General features: G+C 42.6%; 1 protein-coding gene and 2 non-coding genes across 3 annotated transcripts; all 3 read left to right on the forward strand.

The window, feature by feature from the left end:
• The first annotated feature begins 13,768 nt into the window (after positions 1-13,768).
• On the forward strand, positions 13,769-13,841 carry TRNAR-CCU (transfer RNA arginine (anticodon CCU)). The gene has a single exon. It is a non-coding gene; the product is annotated as a tRNA-Arg (tRNA).
• A 4,446-nt stretch (positions 13,842-18,287) lies between these two features.
• LOC123106266 (1,4-dihydroxy-2-naphthoyl-CoA thioesterase 1) lies at positions 18,288-19,186 on the forward strand. Its single transcript, XM_044528474.1, has 2 exons — positions 18,288-18,738; positions 18,833-19,186. Exons 1-2 carry the CDS (start codon positions 18,403-18,405, stop codon positions 19,028-19,030), a joined length of 534 nt encoding a protein of 177 aa, XP_044384409.1. The 5' UTR covers positions 18,288-18,402; the 3' UTR covers positions 19,031-19,186.
• A 7,392-nt stretch (positions 19,187-26,578) lies between these two features.
• TRNAR-CCU (transfer RNA arginine (anticodon CCU)) lies at positions 26,579-26,651 on the forward strand. The gene has a single exon. It is a non-coding gene; the product is annotated as a tRNA-Arg (tRNA).
• Positions 26,652-27,052: the final 401 nt, after the last annotated feature.

The following is a 27,052-nucleotide window of genomic DNA, read 5'->3' on the forward strand; positions in this document are numbered from 1 at the left end:
TCCCGAAATGAAAAATGAATTTACTATATGTTTTCACATAATAAATTCCTTGGTAAGTGTTAGTATGGAAGGCACCCGTGGATACGACGAGCCATGGAAAGTGAAAGTATGGTGGAAAAAGGAATAAACTTTATTTTCTGTTTGGGAACCGCCTATGATATATCTAGCATGGAAAGTATTGGGAACTACTCGATCGTTTTCGTTGACAGGAAAAGCATGCCACCCAAAAAAAATTACCTCTCTATTTCTCTTTGAGCTCTGGTACCTCTACAAATCCATACTTCCTCTGTGAAGGGCCTTTCTTTTACTTTATGCAAATTTTATTTTTATTTGGGTCTCCATCTTCTCTTATAAAGCACCAACTAAGGGGCACTATGATCGTACTTGAGCATTGAGCGTAGCTAATATGCGAGTGTGTTTCATGAATGGGTCAATGATTGAGCATAATGGGCTAGGGATAACTTGCTTTAGTGTTGATATTTTGGAAGACATGGTTGCTTGTCGATATGCTTGAGTATTGAAATCTTCATGTCAAAACTAGACTATTGCTTTTTATCATATAAAAGTCCAAATGTCCATGCTATAAAGAAAAGAATATGTGATGAACATGTTAGGCATCATTCCACAGCAAAAATTCTGTTTTTATCATTTACCTACTCAAGGACGAGTAGGAATTAAGCTTGGGGATGCTGATACGTCTCCGACGTATCTATAATTTTTGATTGTTCCATGTTGTTATATTATCATTCTTGGATGTTTTACAATTATTTTATAGCAACTTTATATCATTTTTTGGGACTAACTTATTGACATAGTGCCCAGTGCCAGGTGATGTTTTTTGCTTGTTTTTTACTTCACAGGAAATCAATATCAAACGGAGTCCAAATGCTACGAAAATTTTTGGAGATTTTTTTTGGACCAGAAGACATCCAGTGGGCCAAAGAAGTTCCAGAGGGGTGCCCCGAGGGGGGCACAACCCACCTGGGAGCACGGGGGCCCAGGCGTGCCCTGGTGGGTTGTGTCCACCTCGGTGCCCTCCCGCACTACCTCTTCGCCCTATAAATTCCCAAATATTCCAAAAACCCTCGGGGAGAACCCTAGATCAGAAGTTCCATCCCTCAAGCCTCTGTAGCCACGAGAAACCAATCTAGGCCCGTTCCGGCACCCTGCTGGAGGGGGGACTCATCACCGGTGGCCATCTTCATCATCCCGGTGGCCACCATGATGAGGAGGGAGTAGTCCACCCTCGGGGCTGAGGGTTTGTACCAGTAGATGTGTGTTTAACCTCTCTTTCTCGTGTTCTTGAGATGGCACGATCTTGATGTATCGCGGGATTTGTTAATATAGTTGGATCATATGGTGTTTCTCCCTCTCTATCTTCTTGTGATGAATTGAGTTTTCCCTTTGAGATTTCGTTTTATCGGATTGAATACTTTTATGGATTTGAGAACACTTGATGTATGTCTTGCTATGAATGCCCATGGTGACAATGGGGTATCATATTGATTCACTTGATATATGTTTTGGCACTCAACTCGCGGATTCCCGAGGTGACATTGGGGTAATCTATGCATAGGGGTTGGTGCACGTTCTTGCTACCTCTTGAGCACTGCGTTGGTTTTCCCCGAAGAGGAAGGGATGATGCAGCAAAGTAGCGTAAGTATTTCCCTCAGTTTTTGAGAACCAAGGTATCAATCCAGTAGGAGGCTACGCACGAGTCCCTCGTACCTGCACAAAACAAATAAATCCTCGCAACCAACGCAAATAGGGGTTGTCAATCCCTATAAGGCCACTTACGAGAGTGAGATCTGATAGATATGATAAGATAATATTTTTGGTATTTTTATGATAAAGATGCAAAGTAAAATAAAGGCAAAGGAAATAGCAAAGGAAATAACTAAGTAGTAGGAGATCAATATGATAAAGATAGACCCGGGGGGGCATAGGTTTCACTAGTGGTTTCTCTCGAGAGCATAAGTATTCTATGGTGGGTGAACAAATTACTATTGAGCAATTTACAAAATTGAGCATAGTTATGAGAATATCTAGGTATGATCATGTATATAGGCATCACGTCTGAGACAAGTAGACCGACTCCTGCCTGCATCTACTACTATTACTCCACTCTTCGACCGCTATCCAGCATGCATCTAGAGTATTAAGTTAAAAACAGAGTAACGCCTTAAGCAGGATGACATGATGTAGAGGGATAGACTCATGCAATATGAAGAAAACCCCATCTTGTTATCCTCGATGGCAACAATACAATACGTGCCTTGCTGCCCCTACTTTCACTGGGAAAGGACACTGCAAGATTGAACCCAAAGCTAAGCACTTCTCTCATTGCAAGAAAGATCAATCTAGTAGGCTAAACCAAACTGATAATTCAAGGAGACTTGCAAAGATAACCAATCATACATAAAAGAATTCAGAGAAGATTCAAATATTGTTCATAGATAGACTTGATCATAAACCCACAATTCATCGCTATCAACAAACACACCACAAAAAGAAGATTACATCGAATAGATCTCCACAAGAGAGGGGGAGAACATTGTATTGAGATCCAAAAAGAGAGAAGAAGCCATCTAGCTACTAACTATGGACCCGTAGGTCTGAGGTAAACTACTCACACTTCATCGGAGGGGCTATGGTGATGATGTAGAAGCCCTCAGTGATCGATGCCCCCTCCGGCGGAGCTCCGGAACAGGCCCCAAGATGGGATCTCGTGGATACAGAAAGTTGCGGCGGTGGAATTAGGGTTTTGGATCCGTATCTGATCGTTTGGGGGTACGTAGGTATATATAGGAGGAAGGAGTACGTCGGTGGAGCAACAGGGGGCCCACGAGGTGGAGGGCGCGCCTGGGGTAGGCAGGCGCCCCCCTACCTCATGGCCTCCTCTTTTCTTTCTTGACGTAGGGTCCAAGTCTCCTGGGTCTTGTTCGTTGAGAAAACCACGTTCCCGAAGGTTTCATTCCGTTTGGACTCCGTTTGATATTCCTTTTCTTCGAAACCCTAAAACAGGCAAAAACAACAATTCTGGGCTGGGCCTCCGGTTAATAGGTTAGTCCCAAAAATAATATAAAAGTGGATAATAAAGCCCAATAATGTCCAAAACAGTAGATAATATAGCATGGATCAATCAAAAATTATAGATACGTTGGAGACATATCAAGCATCCCCAAGCTTAATTCCTGCTCCTCCTCGAGTAGGTAAATGATAAAAATAGAATTTTTGATGCGGAGTGTTACTTGGCATAATTTTAACGTAATTCTTCTTAATTTGGGTATGAATATTCAAATCCAAAAGATTCAAGACAAAAGTTCATATTGACATAAAAATAATAATACTTCAAGCATACTAACAAAGCAATTATGTCTTCTCAAAATAACATGGCTAAAGAAAGTTATCCCTACAAAATCATATAGTCTGGCTATGCTCTATCTTCACCACACAAAATATTTAAATAATGCACAACCCCGATGACAAGCCAAGCAATTGTTTCATACTTTTGACATTCTCAAAACTTTTTCAATCTTCATGCAATACATGAGCGTGAGCCATGGATATAGCACTATAGGTGGAATAGAGTGGTGGTTGTGGAGAAGACAAAAAGGGAGAGGATAGTATCACATCAACTAGGCGTATCAACGGGCTATGGAGATGCCCATCAATAGATATCAATGTGAGTGAGTAGGGATTGCCATGCAACGGATGCACTAGAGCTATAAGTATATGAAAGCTCAAAAAGAAACTAAGTGGGTGTGCATCCAACTTGCTTGCTCATGAAGACCTAGGGCATTTTGAGGAAGCCCATCATTGGAATATACAAGCCAAGTTCTATAATGAAAGATTCCCACTAGTATATGAAAGTGATAACATGAGAGACTCTCTACTATGAAGATCATGGTGCTACTTTGAAGCACAAGCATGGTAAAAGGATAGTAACATTGTCCCTTCTATCTTTTTCTCTCATTTTTTTCTTTTCTTTTTTTATTTGGGCCTTTTCTCTTTTTTTATTGCCTCTTTTCTTTCTTTTTTTGTCTGGAGTCTCATCCCGACTTGTGGGGGAATCATAGTCTCCATCATCCTTTCCTCACTGGGACAATGCTCTAATAATGATGATCATCACACTTTTATTTTTCTTATAACTCAACAATTACAACTCGATACTTAGAACAAAATATGACTCTATATGAATGCCTCCGGCGGTATACCGGGATATGCAATGAATCAAGAGTGACACGTATGAAAGAATTATGAATGGTGGCTTTGCCACAAATACGATGTCAACTACATGATCATGCTAAGCAATATGACAATGATGGAGTGTATCATAATAAACGGAACGGTGGAAAGTTGCATGGCAATATATATCGGAATGGCTATGGAAATGCCATAATGGGTAGGTATGGTGGCTGTTTTGAGGAAGGTATATGTTGGGTGTATGATACCGGCGAAAGGTGCACGGTATTAGAGAGGCTAGCAAAGGTGGAAGGGTGAGAAAAGTGCGTATAATCCATGGACTCAACATTAGTCATAAAGAACTCATATACTTATTGCAAAAATCTACAAGTTATCAAAGCAAAGTATTAGGTGTATGCTCCTAGGGGGATAGATTGGTAGGAAAAGACCATCGCTCGTCCCCGACCGCCACTCATAAGGAAGACAATCAATAAATAAATCATGCTCCGACTTCATCACATAACGGTTCACCATACGTGCATGCTACGGGAATCACAAGCTTCAACACATGTATTTCTCAAATTCACAACTACTCAACTAGCATGACTTTAATATCAGCATCTCCATATCTCAAAACAATTATCAAGTATCAAACTTATCATAGTATTCAACACACTCATAAGAGAATTTTTTTATTCTTGAATACCTAGCATATTAGGATTTAAAGCAAATTACCATGCTATTAAGACTCTCAAAATAATCTAAGTGAAGCATGAGAGATCAATAGTTTCTATAAAACAAATCCACCACCGTGCTCTAAAAGATATAAGTGAAGTACTAGTATAACTCAAAAGATATAAGCGAAGCACATAGAGTATTCTAACAAATTCCAAATCATGTATGGATCTCTCAAAAGGTGTGTACAGCAAGGATGATTGTGGTAAACTAAAAATCAAAGACTCAAATAATACAAGACGCTCCAAGCAAAACACATATCATGTGGCGAATAAAAATATAGCTCCATGTAAAGTTACCAATAGAAGTAGACGAAAGAGGGGATGCCTTCCGGGGCATCCCCAAGCATCGGCTTTTAGGTGTCCTTAGGTTATCTTGGGGGTTCCATGGGCATACCCAAGCTTAGGCTCTTGCCACTCCTTGTTCCATAATCTATCAAATCTTTTACCCAAGACTTGAAAACTTCACAACACAAAACTTAAAGTAGAAAATCTCGTGAGCTCCGTTAGCGAAAGAAAATAAAAGACCACTTCAAGGTACTGTAATGAACTCATTATTTATTTATATTGGTGTTATACCTACTGTATTCCAACTTCTCTATGGTTTATAAACTATTTTACTAGCCATAGATTCATCAAAATAAGCAAACAACACACGAAAAACAGAATCTGTCAAAAACAGAACAGTCTGTAGTAATCTGTAGCTAGCACAAGATCTGGAACCCCAAAAATTCTAAAATAAATTTCTGGACGTTAGTAATTTATCTATTAATTATCTTCAAAAAGAATTAACTAAATATCACTTTCCAAATAAAATTGACAGCAGTTCTCGTGAGCGCTAAAGTTTCTGTTTTTTACAGCAAGTTCAACAAGACTTTCCCCAAGTCTTCCCAACGGTTCTACTTGGCACAAACACTAATTAAACACAAAAAACATGACCAAAACAGAGGCTAGATAAATTGTTTATTACTAAACAGGAGCAAAAAGCAAGGAAAAAAAGAAAATTGGGTCGCCTCCCGACAAGCGCTTTCGTTTAACGCCCCTAGCTAGGCATAACAAGCAAGAATAGATGTAGGTATTGCCATCTTTGGTAGGAAATTCTTCAATGAGGCATCTACCATCTTTAGTAATTTCTTTCTTTTTATTAATTATCAAACTTTTAGGCACAAGATCGAAAAATCCGTTCGTAACAAATGGTTCCTTAATGATAGCAAAAAGATTGGGATGAATACTTATAGATTTGAGATCCGCATCCTTACTAGAGGATTCACCCTTATTTTTAGGAACGTATATAATCTTGGCAACTTTAGTGGAAGGGCTTGGAGTGTTCTTTACGGAAGAAAAAGCGGTTCCCAAGTTAGTAATAATATTCTCGAGTTTATTGATCCTAACGGAATCATTATTTATTTTCTCATTAACTATGGGTTCCTTTTCTTTAATATCTTTCAAAGTAACTCCTACTTTAGATCCACATTGAGAGATTCGGCTATGGATCTTTTTATCCAAATTTTCAATTAACTCTACGGTAGCAACCTTATTTTCAATAATTTCAAGCCTTTGCATTACATGCTCCAAAGTTAATTTAGTTCCATTGACCAAGAGAGTGGGTGAGCCAAATAAATCTAACATAGCATTATAAGAATCAAAAGTATGGCTACCAAAAAAGTTCCCTCCGGTAATAGTATCAAGAACATAACGGTGCCAAGGAGTAATGCCTACATAAAAATTGCGAAGGAGAACGGAAGTAGATTGCTTCCTAGTAGATCTATTTTGAGCATTGCAAATTCTATACCAAGCGTCTTTTAGATTTTCTCCCTCCCTTTGCTTAAAATTTAGAATTTCATTCTCAGGAGATAACGGAGAAGATAAGGGACTAGCCATAACGACAAGCAAACAAACTAACACACAAGCAAACAGAAAGCAAACGGGCAAAAAGAGGCAAATAGAGAAAGAGAGGGAGGATAGAGAGACAGGGCGAATAAAACAGCAAGGGTGAAGTGGTTGAGAGGAAAACGAGAGGAAAATGGCAAATAATGTAATGCGAGAGATAAGGGTATGTGATGGGTACTTGGTATGTTGAATTTTGCGTAGACCTCCCCGGCAACGGCGCCAGAAATCCTTCTTGCTACCTCTTGAGCACTGCGTTGGTTTTCCCCGAAGAGGAAGGGATGATGCAGCAAAGTAGCATAAGTATTTCCCTCAGTTATTGAGAACCAAGGTATCAATCCAGTAGGAGGCTACGCGCGAGTCCCTCGTACCTACACAAAACAAATAAATCCTCGCAACCAACGCAAATAGTGGTTGTCAATCCCTATAAGGCCACTTACGAGAGTGAGATCTGATAGATATGATAAGATACTATTTTTGGTATTTTTATGATAAAGATGCAAAGTAAAATAAAGGCAAAGTAAATAGCAAAGGAAATAACTAAGTAGTAGGAGATCAATATGATAAAGATAGACCCGGTGGCCATAGGTTTCACTAGTGGCTTCTCTCGAGAGCATAAGTATTCTACGGTGGGTGAACAAATTACTGTTGAGCAATTGACAGAATTGAGCATAGTTATGAGAATATCTAGGTATGATCATGTATATAGGCACCACGTCCGAGACAAGTAGATCGACTCCTGCCTGCATCTACTACTATTACTCCACTCATCGACCGCTATCCAGCATGCATCTAGAGTATTAAGTTAAAAATAGAGTAATGCCTTAAGTAAGATGACATGATGTAGAGGGATAGACTCATGCAATATGAAGAAAACCCCATCTTGTTATCCTCGATGGAAACAATACAATACGTGCCTTGCTGCCCCTACTGTCACTGGGAAAGGACACCGCAAGATTGAACCCAAAGCTAAGCACTTCTCCCATTGCAAGAAAGATCAATCTAGTAGGCCAAACCAAACTGATAATTCGAAGAGACTTGCAAATATAACCAATCACACATAAAAGAATTCAGAGAAGATTCAAATAATGTTCATAGATAGACTTGATCATAAACCCACAATTCATCGGTCTCAACAAACACACCGCAAAAAGAAGATTACATCGAATAGATCTCCACAAGAGAGGGGGACATTGTATTGAGATCCAAAAAGAGAGAAGAAGCCATCTAGCTACTACTATGGACCCGTAGGTCTGAGGTAAACTACTCACACTTCATCGGAGGGGCTATGGTGATGATGTAGAAGCCCTCCGTGATCGATGCCCCCTTCGGCGGAGCTCCGGAACAGGCCCCAAGATGGGATCTCGTGGATACAGAAAGTTGCGGCGGTGGAATTAGGGTTTTGGATCCGTATCTGATCGTTTGGGGGTACGTAGGTATATATAGGAGGAAGGAGTATGTCAATGGAGCAACAGGGGGCCCACGAGGGTGGACGGCGCGCTTGGGGTAGGCTGGCGCACCCCCTACCTCGTGGCCTCCTCTTTTCTTTCTTGACATAGGGTCCAAGTCTCCCGGGTCTTGTTCGTTGAGAAAATCACGTTCCCGAGGGTTTCATTCCGTTTGGACTCCGTTTGATATTCCTTTTCTACGAAACCCTAAAATAGGCAAAAAACAGCAATTCTGGGTTGGGCCTCCGGTTAATAGGTTAGTCTCAAAAGTATTATAAAAGTGGATAATAAAGCCCAATAATGTCCAAAACAGTAGATAATATAGCATGGAGCAATCAAAAATTATAGATACGTTGGAGACGTATCAGTTCTTGTCTTTGTTTCTCTAGTAGAAATCTTGGGCACTCTTTGAGATTCTTTGGGTTGGATAGAATATTATGAATCTGAATTTTCTTTGGTGTTATTTTAGTACGAACTCTTGGTTAGATCGATGGGAAAGAATAGCTTGGTGTTATTTTAGCACGAACTCTGGGATAGATTGATCGGAAAGAATTGCTTTGAGGTGGTTTCGTACCCTACAAACAATTTCGTCTTATGTTCTCTGCTAGATATGGAGTGATTCTTCATCGCACTTTGAGGGGTGGTTATATGATCCAATTATATTAGCATTGTTGAGAGATTGCACTAGCGAAAGTACGGACCCTAGGCCTCATTTTCAAGCATTGCAATACTGTTTGTGCTTCGTTTTATCGATTGCTACCTTGCTGTATTTTATTGTTCTTATTACAAAAATCAATATCTACTATCCATATTACACTTGTATCACCATCTCTTCGCTGAACTAGTGCACCTATACAAATTACCATTTGTATTTGGTGTGTTGGGGACACAAGAGACTTTTTATTATTTGGTTACAGGGTTGTTTAAGAGAGATCATCTTCATCCTACGCCTCCCATGGATTGATAAACCTTAGGTCATCCACTTGAGGGAAAATTGCTACTGTCCTACAAAACTCTGCGCTTGGAGGCCCAACACGTATGTACAAGAATAAAGTTGCGTAGTAGACATCAGCGTTCAGCACACGTTCAACTCAATGACGTCCTCGCCTTCTTGTTCCAGCAAGAGGAGTGAAGTAGTAGATGAGTTCCGGCAGCACGATGGTGTGATGATGGTGGTGGTGAAGTTATTTCCGTAGGGCTTTGCCAAGCACAACGGTTTTTGGACGGAGGACGAACTAGAAGGAGAGGGGGCGCTGCTACCTCTTGAGCACTGCGTTGGTTTTCCCTTGAAGAGGAAAGGGTGATGCAGCAAAGTAGCGTAAGTATTTCCCTTAGTTTTTGAGAACCAATGTATCAATCCAGTAGGAGACTACACGCAAGTCCCTCTTACCTACACAAACAAATAAGAACCTCGCAACCAACGTGATAAAGGGGTTGTCAATCCCTTCACGATCACTTACGAGAGTGAGATCTGGTAGAGATAATAATAATAAGATAAATATTTTTCGTATTTTTATGATATAGATTGAAAGTAAAGATTGCAAAATAAAATAGATTGGAAACTTATATGATAAAAGATAGACCCGGGGGCCATAGGTTTCACTAGTGGCTTCTCTCAAGATAGCATAAGTATATACGGTGGGTGAACAAATTACTGTCAAGCAATTGATAGAAAAGTGCATAATTATGAGTATATCTAGGCATGATCATGTATATAGGCATCACGTTCGTGACAAGTAGACCGAAACCATTCTGCATCTACTACTATTACTCCACACATCGACCGCTATCCAGCATGCATCTAGAGTATTAAATGCATAAGAACAGAGTAACGCATTAGGCAAGATGACATGATGTAGAGGGATAAACTCAAGCAATATGATATAAACCCCATCTTTTTATCCTCAATGGCAACAATACAATACGTGCCTTGCTGCCCCTGCTGTCACTGGGAAAGGACACCGCAAGATTGAACCCAAAGCTAAGCACTTCTCCCATTGCAAGAAAGATCAATCTAGTAGGCCAAACCAAACTGATAATTCGAAGAGACTTGCAAAGATAACTTAATCATACATAAAAGATTTCAGAGAAGAATCAAATATTGTTCATAGATAAACTTGATCATAAACCCACAATTCATCGGATCTCAACAAACACACCGCAAAAAGAGTTACATCGAATAGATCTCCAAGAAGATCAAGGAGAACTTGTATTGAGATCCAAAGAGAGAGAAGAAGCCATCTAGCTAATAACTATGGACCCGAAGGTCTGAGGTAAACTACTCACACATCATCGAAAAGGCTATGGTGTTGATGTAGAAGCCCTCCGTGATTGATTCCCCCTCCGGCGGAGCTCCGGAAAAGGCCCCAAGATGGGATCTCTTGGGTACAGAAGGTTACGGCGGTGGAAATAGGGTTTCGTGGTGGTCCTGAATGTTTTCGGGGTATATGGGTATATATAGGAGGAAGAAGTAGGTCAGTGGAGCTACGAGGGGCCCACGAGGGTGGAGGGCGCGCCCATGGGAGTAGGCGCGCCCCTGCCTCGTGGCCTCCTCGTTTGTTTCTTGACGTCCACTCCAAGTCCCCCGGATCACGTTTGTTCCAAAAATAACTCCCTGAAGGTTTCATTCCGTTTGGATTCCGTTTGATATTCCTTTTCTGCGAAACACTGAAATAGGCAAAAAAACAACAATTTGCACTGGGCCTTGGGTTAGTAGGTTAGTCTCAAAAAAATATCAAAGTGTATAAATAAGCCCATTAACATCAAAACAGATAATATAATAGCATGGAACAATACAAATTATAAATACGTTGGAGACGTATCAGGCGCCGGCACACGGCTTGGGGATTTCGTGGTCTGTGGCGCCCCTCCCCTCCTCTCATATATATAGGTGGAGGGAGGAGGGGAGGCAGCCCTAGGCGCACCTCAAGGGGGCGGCAGCCGCCCTAGGGCGCCTGCCCTAGGCGCTTCCCTCTTCCTTCTTGGCCCGTGGGGGGAAAGGAAAGGGGTCGACTGCCTTAAGGCGCCTCCCCTTCCTTCTCTCTTGTGTGGAGAAAGGCAGGAGGGGGCCAACCCCTCCTCTTTCCTTCCCTAGGGGCCGGCGGCCAGGAGGTGGGCGCGCCAGCCCCCTTGTGGGCTGGTGTGCTCCCTCCTTTTGGCCCGTTAGGCCCAACAAATCCCCGTTGCCTTTTGGAACCCCTTTTGGTGAACCGATAATTATCCGGTGCATTCTGAAACTCTTCCGGAGACCAAATACTACCATCCTATATATCAATCTTTACCTCCAGACCATTATGGAGCTCCTCATCATGTCCGTGATCTCACCCGGGACTCAGAACAACATTCGGTCACCAACATACATAACTCACATAGTATTATATCGTCAACGAACGTTAAGCGTGTGGACCCTATGTGTTCGAGAATGATATAAATATAACCGAGACGCTTCTCCGGTCAATAACCAATAGCGGGACCTGGATGCCCATATGCTATGCTAACGGATGTGTCTTGTCCATCACATCATTCTAATAATGATGTGATCCCATTATCAAATGACAACTCATGTCTATGATTAGGAAACCTTAACCATCTTTGATCAACGAGCTAGTCAAGTAGAGGCTCTCTAGGGACACGATATTTGTTTATGTATCCACACATGTATTTAAGTTTCCGGTCAATACAATTCTACCATGAATAATAAACCTTTATCATGATTAAGGAAATATAATAATAATCACTTTATTATTTCCTCTAGGGCATATTTCCAACATGCCCCTCCCTTTTTAGGTGGTGCTAGGCGCCTACCAACTACATGCAGAAAATACTAAGCCGTCTTCACAGCTGTTTGATGCGTGAATGTGTGACTCTTTGATCTCCTTTTACCTTGGCACTCTTGCCTCTTGTGGCACTACTCCAGTCATGTGACGCGTGCCACACCAGTGTCCCCTTCTCTTGCAGCATTCATGCATGGACCACCCCACACTGATCACCTCGCACCACGCTCATGGCATCAGTCACCGCCGCCGCCCCGTCGTTGCAGCACCGTCTGCAGCATCGCCACACTCATCGCATCATTGCCTTGCAGTAGCATCTCCACTCATCTTCTTTGCAGCAACAACTCCACAGCTTCCCTTGCAGCATCGCCTTGCCTTGTCGGCGACGACTGTCGTAACCACATCTCCTCTGTCGCTTCCTCGCAGCATTAACAATGGTCATCACAACACTACCTTGCCGCATCCCCATGACTGTCGCTCGATCTCCAACGAACACCGTAACAGCAGCTCCATCAGGCCCCCCCCCCCAAACATCGTTGCATGACCATCGTGGCAAACCTCTAGTGGCTTCGTAGCAAAGTGCTCAAGGCAATGATTGAGAACATACGAATTTTGGTGTGTATTTTTCTTATTATAGTGACCATCCATGTCATTGCATACACTCCATAATTTAACAACAGTTGCTAGTTTGAACAAATAAAGATTCAACAACCTTAAGCATAGGTCACATTTACAAAATCGAGCAAGTTCACCTCACAGTTACTAACTAAAAAGATCTAGTAGACCTAAAAATAGTTCTAGAAAAGACTGTCGTTCTAAACAAAGATTGCTTGTGTGAAAATTAAGCATAACTACCACCGCATCGCCCTGTGCCTCGTCGTCATCTAATGAGATGTTAATGACTTCTCCGGTCGACGATTTGGTGGCGTTGACCTCCGGGTCCTCCATGTTGAGTGCATTGTCGTCGCCAAGCACTACGTTGTTGTAATGCTTGAAGTAGTGGCGGCACCAGAGCTCGCGTTGGTACTCCTGCTCCAAATTCTTCATGACCCACCACCACAGCTCCTCCTCATGCGCCACCCTCCACACCTCCTCCTGGCGCCCTGTCTCGAGGGAGGCGGCGAAGGCGTCCAAGATCTATGTCTCCTTGATCTCCATCTCACGCCCGTCGATCTGTGAGGCCGGGAGGGGCTTCTTCTTCAATTTTCCGTCGCGTGAACGACATCGTTCGGTTCCACCGATGTGCACTGTATACCAGAAGATGTTAGTCCTTGCGCTGGTATGCAGGGCACATATGTTTTGCTGAGCCCAGGTGCCACATGTGCACGCTGGAGGGTGGTCAGCGTGGATCACAACAGTGGTGGTGAGGATGAACATGCCAATGAAGGAGGGGACGGTGGCGGCGGCGATGGCGTGTAGCGGCCGAGGTAAGGATCACTGACGTAGGCGCCAAATATGGTGGCGAGACTGCTCGAGCTAGAGAAGATGTTGAGGAGGGTGGTAGCGTTGACACTCGACATGTGGTACACCGTCCTCAGGTACACCAACATGTTCTATATATAGTGTTTCGATCGTCCCTAGCTTTTACAATGTCTCAGTTCCTTGTGACAAACAAACGCATATTCGTTTAGTTTTACTAGTTCAAAATTAAATCAAAAGATAGGGATTCATCTTTTGTGAAATTCGGTTGCCACTTGCCAAGCTGTTTCTAGAGAACATCTCATTAAATTTTCTCATAGTAGCGCCTGTAGCTCAGTGGATAGAGCGTCCGTTTCCTAAGCGGAAGGCCGTAGGTTCGACCCCTACCTGGCGCGCTAACTTTTTTTTTGTTACTGGTGATTTCTTGGCTTAGTGTGTTATACGAGTGTTTAGCATCTACCTTTGGATTCCAACAAAGCTAACCTACCTGGCGCGTTTTTGAATTTTGTTTTTCCTTTGGATTCCAACAAAGCTAACCTACCTGGCGCGTTTTTGAATTTCGTTTTTCCTTTGGATTCCAACAAAGCTAACCTACCTGGTGCGTTTTTGAATTTTGTTTTTCCTTTGAATTCCAACAAAGCTAGGCATGGGGCTTGGGTCTATAATCTGATGCAGTATTGCCTCCGACGAAGACGACTCAGCCTCTTTATCGGACACTTATCTTCATCTTCCCCTCGTGCTCAGGTATAGGAACGTTTCTTTTTCTAACTCTCGATCGTTCTCGACAGCTGCTAGCTGCATGTACATACAGTACAGAGACAGAAAGATAGCAACTGGATCGTCATGATCTATCATTTAATAGTTTTGTATCCAGATCACCCATCCAGCGAGGCTTTTCTAGTTGTTACCCCTTTTGTTTTGCGAAATAGTTGTTACCCCATTTAATGGAAAGTTTGTCAGTTTTATCCTATATAACGATTTATCATGTGATTCTTATGACATGTACTCCCTCCGTTCCAAATTACTTGTCGCAGGTATAAATATATCTAGATGTACAATGGTTGATAAGATAGTCTTATTTTAAGTCTTGCATGTAATTTAGAGATGACAAAGAAAAATATCTACAATGAGTTATCTCTTAGTCTTATCATCCATAACTAGCTATTCCCAAAAACGTGATGAGATATATTATGGTAAGAGATCATCTCTTATCTTCTCTTAAGAGAAGACAAGTCTTTTCTTATGAGTTCTCTTTCACCCACTTTATTATTTATCCTACATGACACTCCTAAGATACCATCATTGTACATGCCCTTAGTTGTCAGATACATACAGCATGCCACGTCATAACTTTTCTTATGTTGTTATTTTCTGCCCCCGAACAGGTAAAATGTTTTATAGCTAAACACAATTTCTTTTCTAGTGATCATCGGGAGTACATACGCACCGCTTCAACTTGATGAGCTTTTTCTCATCAGGCAACTCTTTGTTTATTGGTTCCATCTCATTCTTCATCATATTTGCTGTGAGATGTTGCATCGACAACTTTTTCTAGCAAATTATTGGCGGAGGGTGCTATAGTAGAGATTCTTTGCTTCTCTAGTAAAAATGAGGACGATGTCTCTACACATACACTGCATATGGTTGAAACAAAACCAACCATGCCTAATGTTTTTGCAAAGGTACAATAATAATAATAATAATAATAATAATAATAATAATAATAATAATAATAATAATAATAATAATAATAATAATAATAAACAATGGAGTCTAGGCCACGAGCACGACAAGCGTCCAAACTCACAAGCCACACGGAAATTCAAGCAAACGCACACGCTTAATTAGGTGCAATGCTCTCTCTCTCTCTCTCTATGTTAATCAAGCATTTGAAAATTGTTAAATGTGTATAGAAAAAATCTTTCTCATGTATATGAAAAATGTATACAAAAAATATACAATGTGTATGAAAAAAACTTGATCATCTATTCAAAAAATGTCGCAGCTTGTGAAAAATGTTAATCAAGCATTCGAAAAATGTTTCTAATGTATACGAATAATGGATACACAAAATATACAATGTGTATGAGAAAAGTTGATCATATATTTGAAAAATATATTAATCAAGCATTCAAAAAATGATAAATGTGTATAGAAAAAATGTTTCTAATGAATATGAATAATATATACAAACAATATACAATGCGTATGAGAAAATGTTGATTATGTATTTGAATAATGTTAATCAAGTATTTGAATTTTTTTATTCAAGTATTTGAAAAATATTAATCAGGAATTTGAAAAATGTTAAGTGTGTATAGTAAAAAATGTTTTCCATCTATATGAATAATGTATACAGAAAATATACAATGTGTATGAAAGAAATGTTGATCTTGTATTTAAAAGATGTTAAGCGTGCATAAAAAACTATTCCTAATGTTTACGGAAAAATGCACAACATACATTAAATAAGAGTAGATATAAAAACATATATATTTAAAAGAATTTAATTCTGTATTTAAAAAATGTTCACCATATATTTTTAAACTGCTGACCATGTATTCAAAAAATTGTTCAAAACATGTTTTTTAAGGAAAAATGTACATCATGTATTAAAAAAATGTTGAACGTGTGTCAACAATAATGTTTCACGTGTACACTAAAAATATATGTTTTGTAAAATTGAGAAAGAAACAAAGAAAACCAGTGAGAAAAAAAGAAGAAAATGGAAACCCCTAAAAAACCGGTGAAGAAATGAGAAAATCATAAGAAAGAAAACAACAGAAAAAAAAACCCCGATATAATCAGACAGTCCTGCGACGAAAACCACCACGAGGGGAGGTCCTACTCGGCACCTTAAGCACCTCCGAAGCGAACTAGCACTCACAGGAGAACTAGTGGGCCGGCCCGTAGCGCACAGAAATACTGTAGCGCAAAAACCACCAAAAAAAGGAGTACTACGCGGGGAGTCCAACTCAAGCCACACCTCTCGCGCAAGATCCTGCATAACACCGGACCATTCGCCTACTTCCGATTAATTGCAGCGCGCTACGCTTAACAACTATCCTAGCGGCCCTATGTGAAAGAGAACAAGTTCACTAGTATGGGATTATTTTTTACCAATTGACCGGGCAGGCCAGTTAACCGTTGACTGTTCACAAAATATGTGTAAGTTTTTTGAAAAAATAGGAATTAAAAAACCATTCACAAAAGAAAGATCACTGGTTAAAAAAAGGTTCACGAATTTAAAAGAAAAAACTCACAAAATGGAAAAAGGTGCATTGTTCTTCAATTAAAGTTCATCAATTTTGAAAAAAGTTCATTCAATTTGGAAAAAAGTTCATTGATTTTGAAAAACAGTTCATCAAATCTGAAAGAAAGTTCATCGAATTTGAAATAAATTCATCATAATTCTAAAAAATCGTCGAATTTGAAAAAAAGTTCATCGGATGTCGAAAAAGTTCAGCAGATTTGAAAAAAAGTTTACCAAATTAGAAAAAAGTTTATCAAAATTTTAAAAGCTTCATCGAATTTTTAAAAAGTACATCAAAATTTAAAAAGGAAAGGACAAAAGAAAAAGGAAAAGGACAAAAGAAAGTAGAAAAAGAAAGAAGAAAAAGAAAAAAAAGGAAAAATAAAGAATAAAAGAAGGGAAACGTTGCTTCTTACCATATCCGGCTTGGTGGTGGTTTGGTAGACGTAGCGTGGTAACACGAGGGAGGTCTCTAGTTTTATTCACCGGAAGCGCATTGTTTTTGCGATTTAACAAATGAGAAGAAAAATTAAACGGGCCGGCCCAGATGGCGGGAGGTGGTGTGCGCTGCAAGCACCCGTTAACAAAATGCACGTTAACGACCCTAAAAAAAAACAAAATGCACGTTAACCGGCGCCTGCAGCGCAGAATAGGATTTGCCCAGAATTAACGCAGCAAGCAAGCGAGTTTCGATGGAGATGAGGTGGCTCTGACCTTAGCCGTGCGTGCCGCTAGATGAGCTGCTCTCATCGAATTTGAAAAAAAATACATCAATTTTGAAAAAAGTAGAACTATTTTGAAAAATGTTCATCGATTTTGAAAAAAAGGTTCATTAATTTTAATTAAAATCCGTCAACTTTTAAAGGATTTCTTCAACATTTATTTTTTTATCAATTTTGAAAAAAGGTTATTGATTTTGCAAAGAAAATCACGAATTTGAAAATTTTCATCCATTTTCTAAAAATTTCATATATTTTGAAAAAAAAGTTCACGAAACACATTTATTAAAGGAAAAAGAAAACAAAAAATAAAAGTAAGAAGATAACTATAAAATCTGAACAAAACAATTCCAAGAAAAGAGAAAAAAGAACAAGAAAAAGGAAAAAAAAGGGGGGGAAATGAGAGAAAAGAAGGAAGAAGAAAGACCAAAGAAGAAAGAAGAAAAAGGAAAAAAAGAAGAAGAAAAGAACGAAGATGTAAATAAACACATCAAATGAGGGTGGCCGGTTGGTTACTGTGCCATACAATGAACAACTAGATCGTGGGTTTGCCAAATATACAATAACAGGCGCCTGAAGCGGCAAATAGGAAATGCCACGATATATAGCTCTCGCGTCTCTCTCTGTCCATCACCATGTGACGAAAATGATACCCAAATGGGCCAGCCATCACACAAAGCATGGTATCAATGATGGGTCACGTCCGCTTACCCAAAGGCCCATGGGCCGTATAGAGTTTCGATGGAGGTGAGGTGGCTGTGACGCTAGCCGTGCGTGCGCTAGCGGTGCTGCTCTAGAGGTTGGTTGTTGACGCTACCGAACAAAAAGGTCATCAATTGCCAAACAAAAAGGTCATCCAACTACACTACTAGAGCTTCAGCACTGTGCGTACTACCGCAAGCCATCATTGCACGGCTGGCCCCTGCTTCTTCTTCATCTACGTAGAGGCGGCCGGGCGCTGCGAGGTGCTCCCACGTAGCAGCCATGGCGGCGGCGAAGCCCGGTAGTAGTAGCGACATCGACACGGCGGAGCTGGACCGGGTGCTACACGCGGTGGGCTTCCAGATCGAGACGGTCTCCCCCGCGCTGCTCGCCGGGAGGCTCCCCGTCACGGAGCGCTGCTGCCAGCCGTTCAAGGTGCTGCACGGCGGCGTGTCGGCGCTGGTGTCTGAGGCGCTGGCCAGCATGGGCGCGCACATGGCGTCGGGCTACCGCCGCGTCGCGGGCGTGCACCTCAGCATCAACCACTTCCGTAGCGCCGCCCTCGGCGACGTCGTGCTCGCCCGCGCCGTCCCCGTCCACCTCGGCCGCTCCACGCAGGTCTGTCTGCAGTCTGCACTGGACTCCGAACCTAATCGTCTAGCTATTCTCCCTCTGGCTCGGACATGCATGGGATAATTCAGAATCAATTCAGGTGTGGGAGGTGAAGCTGTGGAAGATGGACCCGTCGGCGGAGATGAAGAAGGGGCCGCAGATCGCCGAGGCCAAGGTGACGCTGCTCTGCAACCTGCCCGTGCCGGACAACCTCCACCACGCCGGCGACGCCCTCAAGAAGTACGCCGCCGATGGCGCTGCACCTGCACCAACCACCACCGCCACCAGCAAACTGTAAAACTAATTATGTGTACGATATGTCTACTAGTTAAACCAGATTCTAGCAGTTAGTGCGTGTTGTGTACTTGTGTTGATCCGTTCGTCGGTCGATCACAAAAAACAATGTTCTGTTCTTGAGTCGGTTCAGTTAGTTTGTCCATCCATTTACACGCACTGATGTTCTTTTGATTGATTGATCAATCAGTTGGATCAGTTGGGGGCTCTACAAGTCAGCACGATCAAAAGCGTGCCCAAGAAAAATCGATGATAATTAAATACAAGTGCAAGTTAGTAGACCAAACAAACACATCATGTGCTCTCACTGTCTGTGCCTGCATTTGCTCACTCTTAGCTTACTTCATAGTAACATTAACTTCAAGATATATTTTTTCTCTATTTTTTTACTGGAATTCAAAATATAGTGGCTATACTGCTCATGAGTAAGTGATCTAATCCTATAATGCAGGTCATACTACTCGTGAGTAAGCAATCAAATACCGGTTCAACTACTCGTGAGTAAAGAGTTAACCACAAGCAAGTATCCCGAGCGACTTTCATGGCGGAATGGACAAGCTAACCAAACAAGAACGTCATATATATGGCTTTACTAAAGGCATTTTCCTTGTGCTCTAATCATATATCTTGTCGACACTAGTGGTGGGTCCAGGACCGAGGCCGGGGGGGTCTGGGCCCTGGGCGTGCAGAATAAATACTGCCTTTACTATAGCATCTTGGGCACTGTAGCCGGCCTAGGGCCCGGGGTTTGGCCCAATCCCCGGTCTGCCCCTGGGCACCACTATGGTGACAAACTACCCATGTGGCATAGTACTCATGAGTAAGCGATCGGATCATAAGGCTGGTCACAGTGGGGAGGAACTTCGGAGTAACATCACACACTCCAATACGACTTTGCTTATGTGGCACGTATTTAATGAAGAGAGAGGTGTTTGTGGTAACTAGCTAAGTTACCGGAACATCACACACTCCAAGAAACAATGAGTCTATAACCTAATAAATACATCGTTGCATGACACTACATAGATGTTTCTACCTACTATGGAAGTAGTAACATAGTCTAGGAAAATGTGAAGTTACTAGCTTATGTTCTTGCCCATTGTGACCAGCCTAACAAAGATGGTAAGCAATCGAATCCAAAAATACCGGTGAAACTGCTCCTGCGTAAAGAGTTAACCACACACGGGTAACTTGGCGTGACTATCAATGTAAAATGGACACGCAAAGCAAACAAGAATGTCATATATCTTGTCATGATTATCGAGTCAGAGCCCACGTTGTGAGTAATTGATCACATCTGAACATACTTACTACTCGTGGTAAAGAGTTAACCACAAACGAGTATATATATCAATGCGACTACGGAGGCAAAGTGGACAAGCTACCCAAATAAAATTGCCATGTATGGCCTTATAATATAAAAAACACATTTGCATGTTTTTATACACGATTGATTTTTAGCCATGATCCGCGACTTTGTGTGTTTTGAGAAAAGGGCGGAAAGGAAAAGCATGCGGTACTATCGAACTTGATGGTGTTCTATGTACAAATAGCAAAGTTCTTGCATAATATTTGCAAAGGATTTTATTACCTGTTGTTTTACATTTAATGAGTTTTTTTTACCAACTCAGTACATTAAGCTATGTCCACTTTAGATCATTGGGCTGTGTGGGCTTACAGAGGTATGCAGTTTTTTTTATCACATGCCTACGGCGAGAGCCCCACATTACTGGACGCCTCTATGTCTCGCTTCACATGAGATAGAGGGAAGCCTCGCCTGAAAGGAGGCACGAGATGGGCCGGCGCAAGCGCACTGGAGGACAGAGCCTCGTTTTTTTTCACGTTTTTTGTTTTTGTTTTTTTGCTTTGTATTTTAGTTTTGTCTATAGTTACAAATATTCTAAATAAATATATTACAAAAAAACTTTACGTAAAACATTTGAAAAATGTTAACCAAGCATTTGAAAAATATTATTTGTGTATACAAAATGTATAAAAAAACTTGATTATGTATTTAAGAAATGTTAATCAAGCAGATGAAAAAAAATGTTAAATAAGTATTTGAAAAATCTGAAATGTTTATATAAAAATGCTGACCATGTACTAAAAAATGCTTAGAAATTATTTAAAAATGTGAATAAGGCATTTAAAAGAAGTTAAATGTGTATAGAAAAAAATGTTGAACATTTATTATTTAATCATGTACTTGAAAATGTTAATCAAGCTTTTGAAAACGTTAAATGCATATAGAAAAAATAGTGACCATGGGTTCCGAAAATCTTAATATTATTTTTATAATCAATCATAAGAAAAATGTTAAAAATTTGTACAGAAACAATGTTGACAGTGTATTAACTAACATGTTAAATGCGTATTAGATATATACCAAAAAAATAAAATGTGTATGGATAAAATTAGACATAAAAATATAAGTATTAAAAAAATGCTAACCATGTATTTTAAAATTTTAATCTTGTATAATAAATATATTTTTGATGTATACAAAAAATGTTGAATGTGTACCAAAAAATTTCACAAGTGTTGAAGAAAAAAAAACCAACAAAAATCGATAAAGAAACTTAGAAAAACAAAGAAATCCAATAACACCCTAAAGGAGAAACAAAGGAACCAAAAAAACAGAACGGAAGAAAAGAATGCAAAATAAGGGGAATAGAACGCCGTGAAAGAAACATGATGAAAACCGATGAAAATCAAGAAAGAAAAGGTCATCAATTGCCAAACAAAAGGACATATATGGATGGATGGATGGATGGATGGATAGGATAGGTTCATAACCTTCATCCAACTACACTACTATAGCTTCAGCACTGTGCGTACTACTGCAAGCAATCATTAAAAGGCTGACCCTGCTTCTTCTTCATCTACTTAGTGTCTGTTACACCTGACCTAACTAGGAAAATATTTACCAGTCAGATGTATGCAAACCCAGCACACGAGAGCCATGCATGAGCTGGCCTGAGTCTAATCTTAAAAAAAGACCATTGCTGAGCATGAATTTAGTTGATCGCATTGAATTATAAGGACAAATACAGAATTATAGATATATAGCATTATGGAAACATCACCTTGGTACGGGCACAAACTCGCCCGCAGCTTTGCCACGGGCTCCTCCTCCTCCTCCTCCTCCTTGATGTTGTTCAAAGGGAAACCACTCCCACTCCCTTGCGGGGTCGCCGAGGGCTGGACCTCAACGCTAGCGGTGCTACCAAGGAAGGTGCTCCTAGAAATGATGACACCATTCAGAGGGAAGCCACTACCCTGCGGCTGGGCGGTCGCCGAGGGCTACACGTCAGCATCATTCCCCGCCTCCGCATCTGCCATAGTTGGCGCCACCTCCTGGATGCATGCAACCGGCGAGGACCTTGCGAGGCCCTCGCCATTCCTCCTCTCCTCCCCGAACCGCCCACCGAGTGACAGCCTGAGGCTAAGGTCCACCACCCCCGGCCCATGTATCCATGTGATGGGCCTTGTGCTCGCCGTCATCGCCCCTGCCGATGCCCTCACGCTAGAGCTGGACGGAGGGTACATGGGGCTACAGATGTGAGCGGCTGCGGCTGCGCGGCCCCGGAGCGGTGCCGCTGTGCTTTAGTTTCACCTTTAGCTTGTCCCGACCGAGCAGAGGGAGGGGCTTTTTGGCCTCATCTCCGGCAAACTCTGTGCGACCAACAGACGATGACGATGCAACAGCTCACCGTGTGTACCCGTCTATCTATATCTAACCGTAGTTACATACATTTCAAACTTTTTTCAACAAACCGGATGGAACTCATGCAAACTTGGCCGGATTTCATATCAACATGACGGATTTAATGCAAACTAGACAAAGACGGTTACATTTTGGACATACTTTCAACTAAAAACAAAACGAGACTAGTTTAGGTCCGGCGGCGGCGGCGGATATCCATTCCGATGATATGATACCCTCGACTAGCCTACTGGCGGCCGTGGCGGGTCTCTAACATCGTCCCCATGACTGGCTGTGGTGAGCCCCGGATGTATATGCTTCAGCGTAAAGGAGGGCTCGCTTCCCCATCGCTCATAGGAGTGGAACCGCCGCCGGATACTTCAGCCGGAGGGGAAGGGTCCCTACGCTGCACTGACCAAAGTTGGTTCTTGGGTAAAAGGACGACGGTGGCCGACGAGAGGGCAAGACACCGGCTGTGTACACCGGCGGTGCCTCGACGGTGGCCTTCATGGGATCCAAGCGGCGGCGGCCTCCTGCGTTCTGCTTCTCCTTGTTGATGGCGGCAGGCGCAGCTGTGCGGGCCACCACCTCGTCAACATCTATGTAGTCGGCTTCTTTCTCTGCTTGCATGGTGTGGCTATGCGCACGTAAAGGACGGATGGCGTGGTCGCAGGCACTGACGCGGTACGGCGCAGCGTCATCGACGGTGCTCGTGCTGCAATGCTCCCCGCCGTGCCGGCCTGGAGCAACTCGCCACTCCTCCATGAGCTAGCGAGTTGCTGAACCATGTGTCGGCTTGGGGCTGCAACTTGCTCCGTCAGGCTAGGCGAGGGAGGTGGAGCGGCGAGTTGCTGAACCATGTGCCGGCTTGGGGCTGCAACTTGCTCTATCAGGCTAGGCAAGGGACGTGGAGCAGCGAGCTTCCTCGCTTGTATCTGCCGGACTCGGCAGGCCACCTAGCTGGAGAACTGCTCTTCCTGTTTGTCGGATGCTATCATAAGAGTGGGGAAAATGGTGGAAGGAGGAGATGTGGAGCGGCGGAGTGGTGCAATTCTTGCCTGGTCTCTGACCTCGTTTAAATTGAGGGAGCACGGGACGAGCTTTCCTGGCATTGTATTTAATGTTGGCCCGCTCGTGAAAAGACATGTGGCCAGAGTAGTTTTTTCGGCTTCTACGCGGGGTTTAATGAAGGTGTTTGAATGCATCGAGGATGCGTGTTCAGTCAGGCGTTAGAATCAGACATACCTTCGAACTGAAAAATTATTCTACCAGTAAATTGTAGATTTTGTGTCGAAACTATATGTGTGTATCTACATGTTAGAAAAGAAACTATGATGAAAATCTCACTCGAGTCAACTGCATCAACTTAAGTTTTAAGTAAGACTCTAAAAATAAAAGATTCACCCATGTGATCTGTCCCCCTCCCCCCACCCACGCACACACAAAGAAGAAGAGAAAAAGTCATATGGCGAGTTTTTTTTTTTTTGAGTGGGAAAGCCTCTCGTATGATTTATTGCTTTGTCAACAGGGTTACGTCGTGTAAAACATAAGGCAATAAAAAGGATGGTGGATCAACTCTAACTGATTATCATAAGCATGTTTTGCAAGATGATGAGCCATATGACTAGCTTCCCTGGGACAAAACTCAAAAGAAATACCATCAATCGTCTGGGCTTTCGCAAAGCATTCCACCAAGGTTGCAGTATATGGACTGAACATATCAACCTCACCCTTGCATGCATATTTATCAATTCCAGCGAGTCGGATTCAATGAGAATATTTGTGCAACCCAACCTCTCGAGCAGCTCCAGCCCCTTCAACATTGCCAAAGCTTCTGCTGAGGTGGCATCAAGAGTAGAGCATTACTTTCATCTTTCTGTACCGCCTAATGAGCATTGATGTTGAGCGTATATACCGTGAGCATGAAAATGACGGAGTATGTTCACCATTTGGTCGTTTGATCATCTTTGATTTATCTTAACTATTTTTTCTATGTATGTTACGGTGGTCGCCCTCAGGTAAGTATGCCAAATTAGTGTGATGACACAAGGAAACACCTAAAATTTGTCGCAGAATCTGGATAGTCTAATCTCAGCATGAACTGCGAGGAGACCAAACAGTCGCGAGAATCATGCGGAGGCTAGCACAAAGGGATCACCCCCTTATGTGCTGCCATGCAAGCCCTACACGCCCTGACCTGGACTACCTTGTGTATCACCCTCCTGATTTAGGTGGTGCTAGCTAGGCGCCAACCAGCTGCAGGCAGAAAATACTAACCCGTCTTCATACCCGTTTGATGTGCGCATGTGCGGAAGCGGTGGAGTTGTTCCTGCGACGGGGACGAGTGGAGCTGCTACTGCAAGGTGATGATGCGATGAGTGTGGCGATGCTGCAGACGGTGCTACGACTATGGGGCGGCGTGGTGGCTGATGCCATGAGCGTGGTGCTAGGTGATCAGTGTGGGGTGGTCCATGCATGAATGCTGCAAGGGAAGGGCATGCTGGTGTAGCGCGCGCCACGTGACTGGAGCAATGCCACAAGAGGCAAGAGTGTCGAGGTAAAAGGAGATCAAAGATAACCTCCACTCGTCCCCGTCCCGATGACCGTCGATGGATCTATAACGAACGCTGTCTTGCATGACCATCATAGATAACCTCCAGTGGCTTTGTAGCAATGTTCTCAAGGCGATGATTGAGAACATAAGAATTTTGGTGCATATTTTCTCTTGATTATAGTGATCACCTATGTCATTGCATATACTCCACAATTTCAACAGTTGCTAATTTGAGCAAACAAAAGATTCAGCAACCTTAAGCATAGGTCACACTAACTAAATCGAGCAAGTTCACCTCACACTTACTAAGTAAAAAGATCTAGTAGACCTAAACATACCTCTAAGAAAAGACAGTCGTTCTAAACAAAGATTACTAGTATGCATAATTAAGCATAACTGCCGCCGCACCGCCCTATTCCTTGCCATCGCCTGATGAGATATTAACGACTTCTTTGGTCGGCGGGTCCTCCATGCTGAGCCCATTCTCGTCTCCAAGCACTACGTTGTTGTAATGCTTGAAGTAGTGGCGGTACCGTTGGTACTCCTACTCCAAATCTGCGATGACCCACCACAGGTCCTTCTCGTGAGGAGCCACCCCCACACATCGTCCTGACACTCGGTCTCGAGGGAGGTGACGAAGGCGTCCAAAAACTATGACTCCTCGATCTCCATGCCGCGCTTGTCGATCTGTGGGGCCGGGAGAGACTTCTCCCTCGATTCCATCTGTGAGCATTGCCGTTCGGCTCCACCGATGTGCATTGTACACCAGAAGACATTAGTACTTGGGCTTGTATGTAGGGCATATCTGGTTTGCTGAGCCAGGCTGCCACACATTGCACACTGGAGGGTGGTGGGCGTGGATCGCAGTAGTGGTGGTGAGGATGAACATGCCAATGAAGGAGGGGACAGTGAGGATGAACATGCCAATGAAGGAGGGGATAGTGGCGATGGCAATGGCGGTGCAGCGGCCGAGGTAGCTAGGTATCACTAACGTAGGGGCCAAAGACGGTGGTGAGATTGCTTGAGCTAGAGAAGATGTTGAGGAGGGTGGTGGCGCTGACACTCGGCATGTGGTACACCGTCCTCAGGTACACAAACATTTTGGACAGTGTTTCGATCGTCCCTAGCTTCTCGAACGTCTTGTTCCCTGTGACAAAAAATCCATATTCGATTTGTTTTACTAGTTCAACATTAAATCCACAGAAATGGATGGTATTCATCTTTTGTGAAATTCAGTTGCCCCTTGCCTAATCGTTTCTATTTTCCATTTCATATGAAAATTATCCATAGCAGCGCCTGTAGCTCAGTGGATAGAGCGTCCGTTTCCTAAGCGGAAGGCCGTAGGTTCGACCCCTACCTGGCGCGGTTGATTTTTTACTTTAAATTCCAACAAAGCTCATCCGCTGCCTGTACATCTATATCTATACCAATATAAAAAGACCCAGTGAGGTAGATCCAACAAATCTCGGTCATCTGTTTACGTTCATCCAACCGTCCTTATTGTCCTGATGGGAGCGACTAAACACGTTTAGCACTAAGCAATACTTTCTTTTTCTTGATTATATCTTCCTGGTCTGCTTCCTTACGAACACTTCGCATGAAAGGAAACCTCCGCACGTTCAGGATAGAAGGGAACCACCGCAGCGTCGGGGACGCCGCCTCGCGCCACCCAAATAGCCTCGAGCCGCTGCACGCCGCCGCCATCGCCTCGCCTAGCCTCGGCCATCAGCGCCGCCGCCTGAACTGCTTGGCCGGCCGTCGGGGAC

Source organism: Triticum aestivum, chromosome 5A, assembly GCF_018294505.1.
Source record: "Triticum aestivum cultivar Chinese Spring chromosome 5A, IWGSC CS RefSeq v2.1, whole genome shotgun sequence".
Classification (NCBI taxonomy): Eukaryota; Viridiplantae; Streptophyta; class Magnoliopsida; order Poales; family Poaceae; genus Triticum; species Triticum aestivum.

Excerpts from the sequence above, each read along its gene's own strand:
- LOC123106266 (XM_044528474.1), top strand. The coding sequence starts at position 18,403 with ATGGCGGCGGCGAAGCCCGGTAGTAGTAGCGACATCGACACGGCGGAG. Across the intron at positions 18,739-18,832 it reads ACCTCGGCCGCTCCACGCAG|GTGTGGGAGGTGAAGCTGTG; the intron begins GTCTGTCTGCAG and ends GAATCAATTCAG.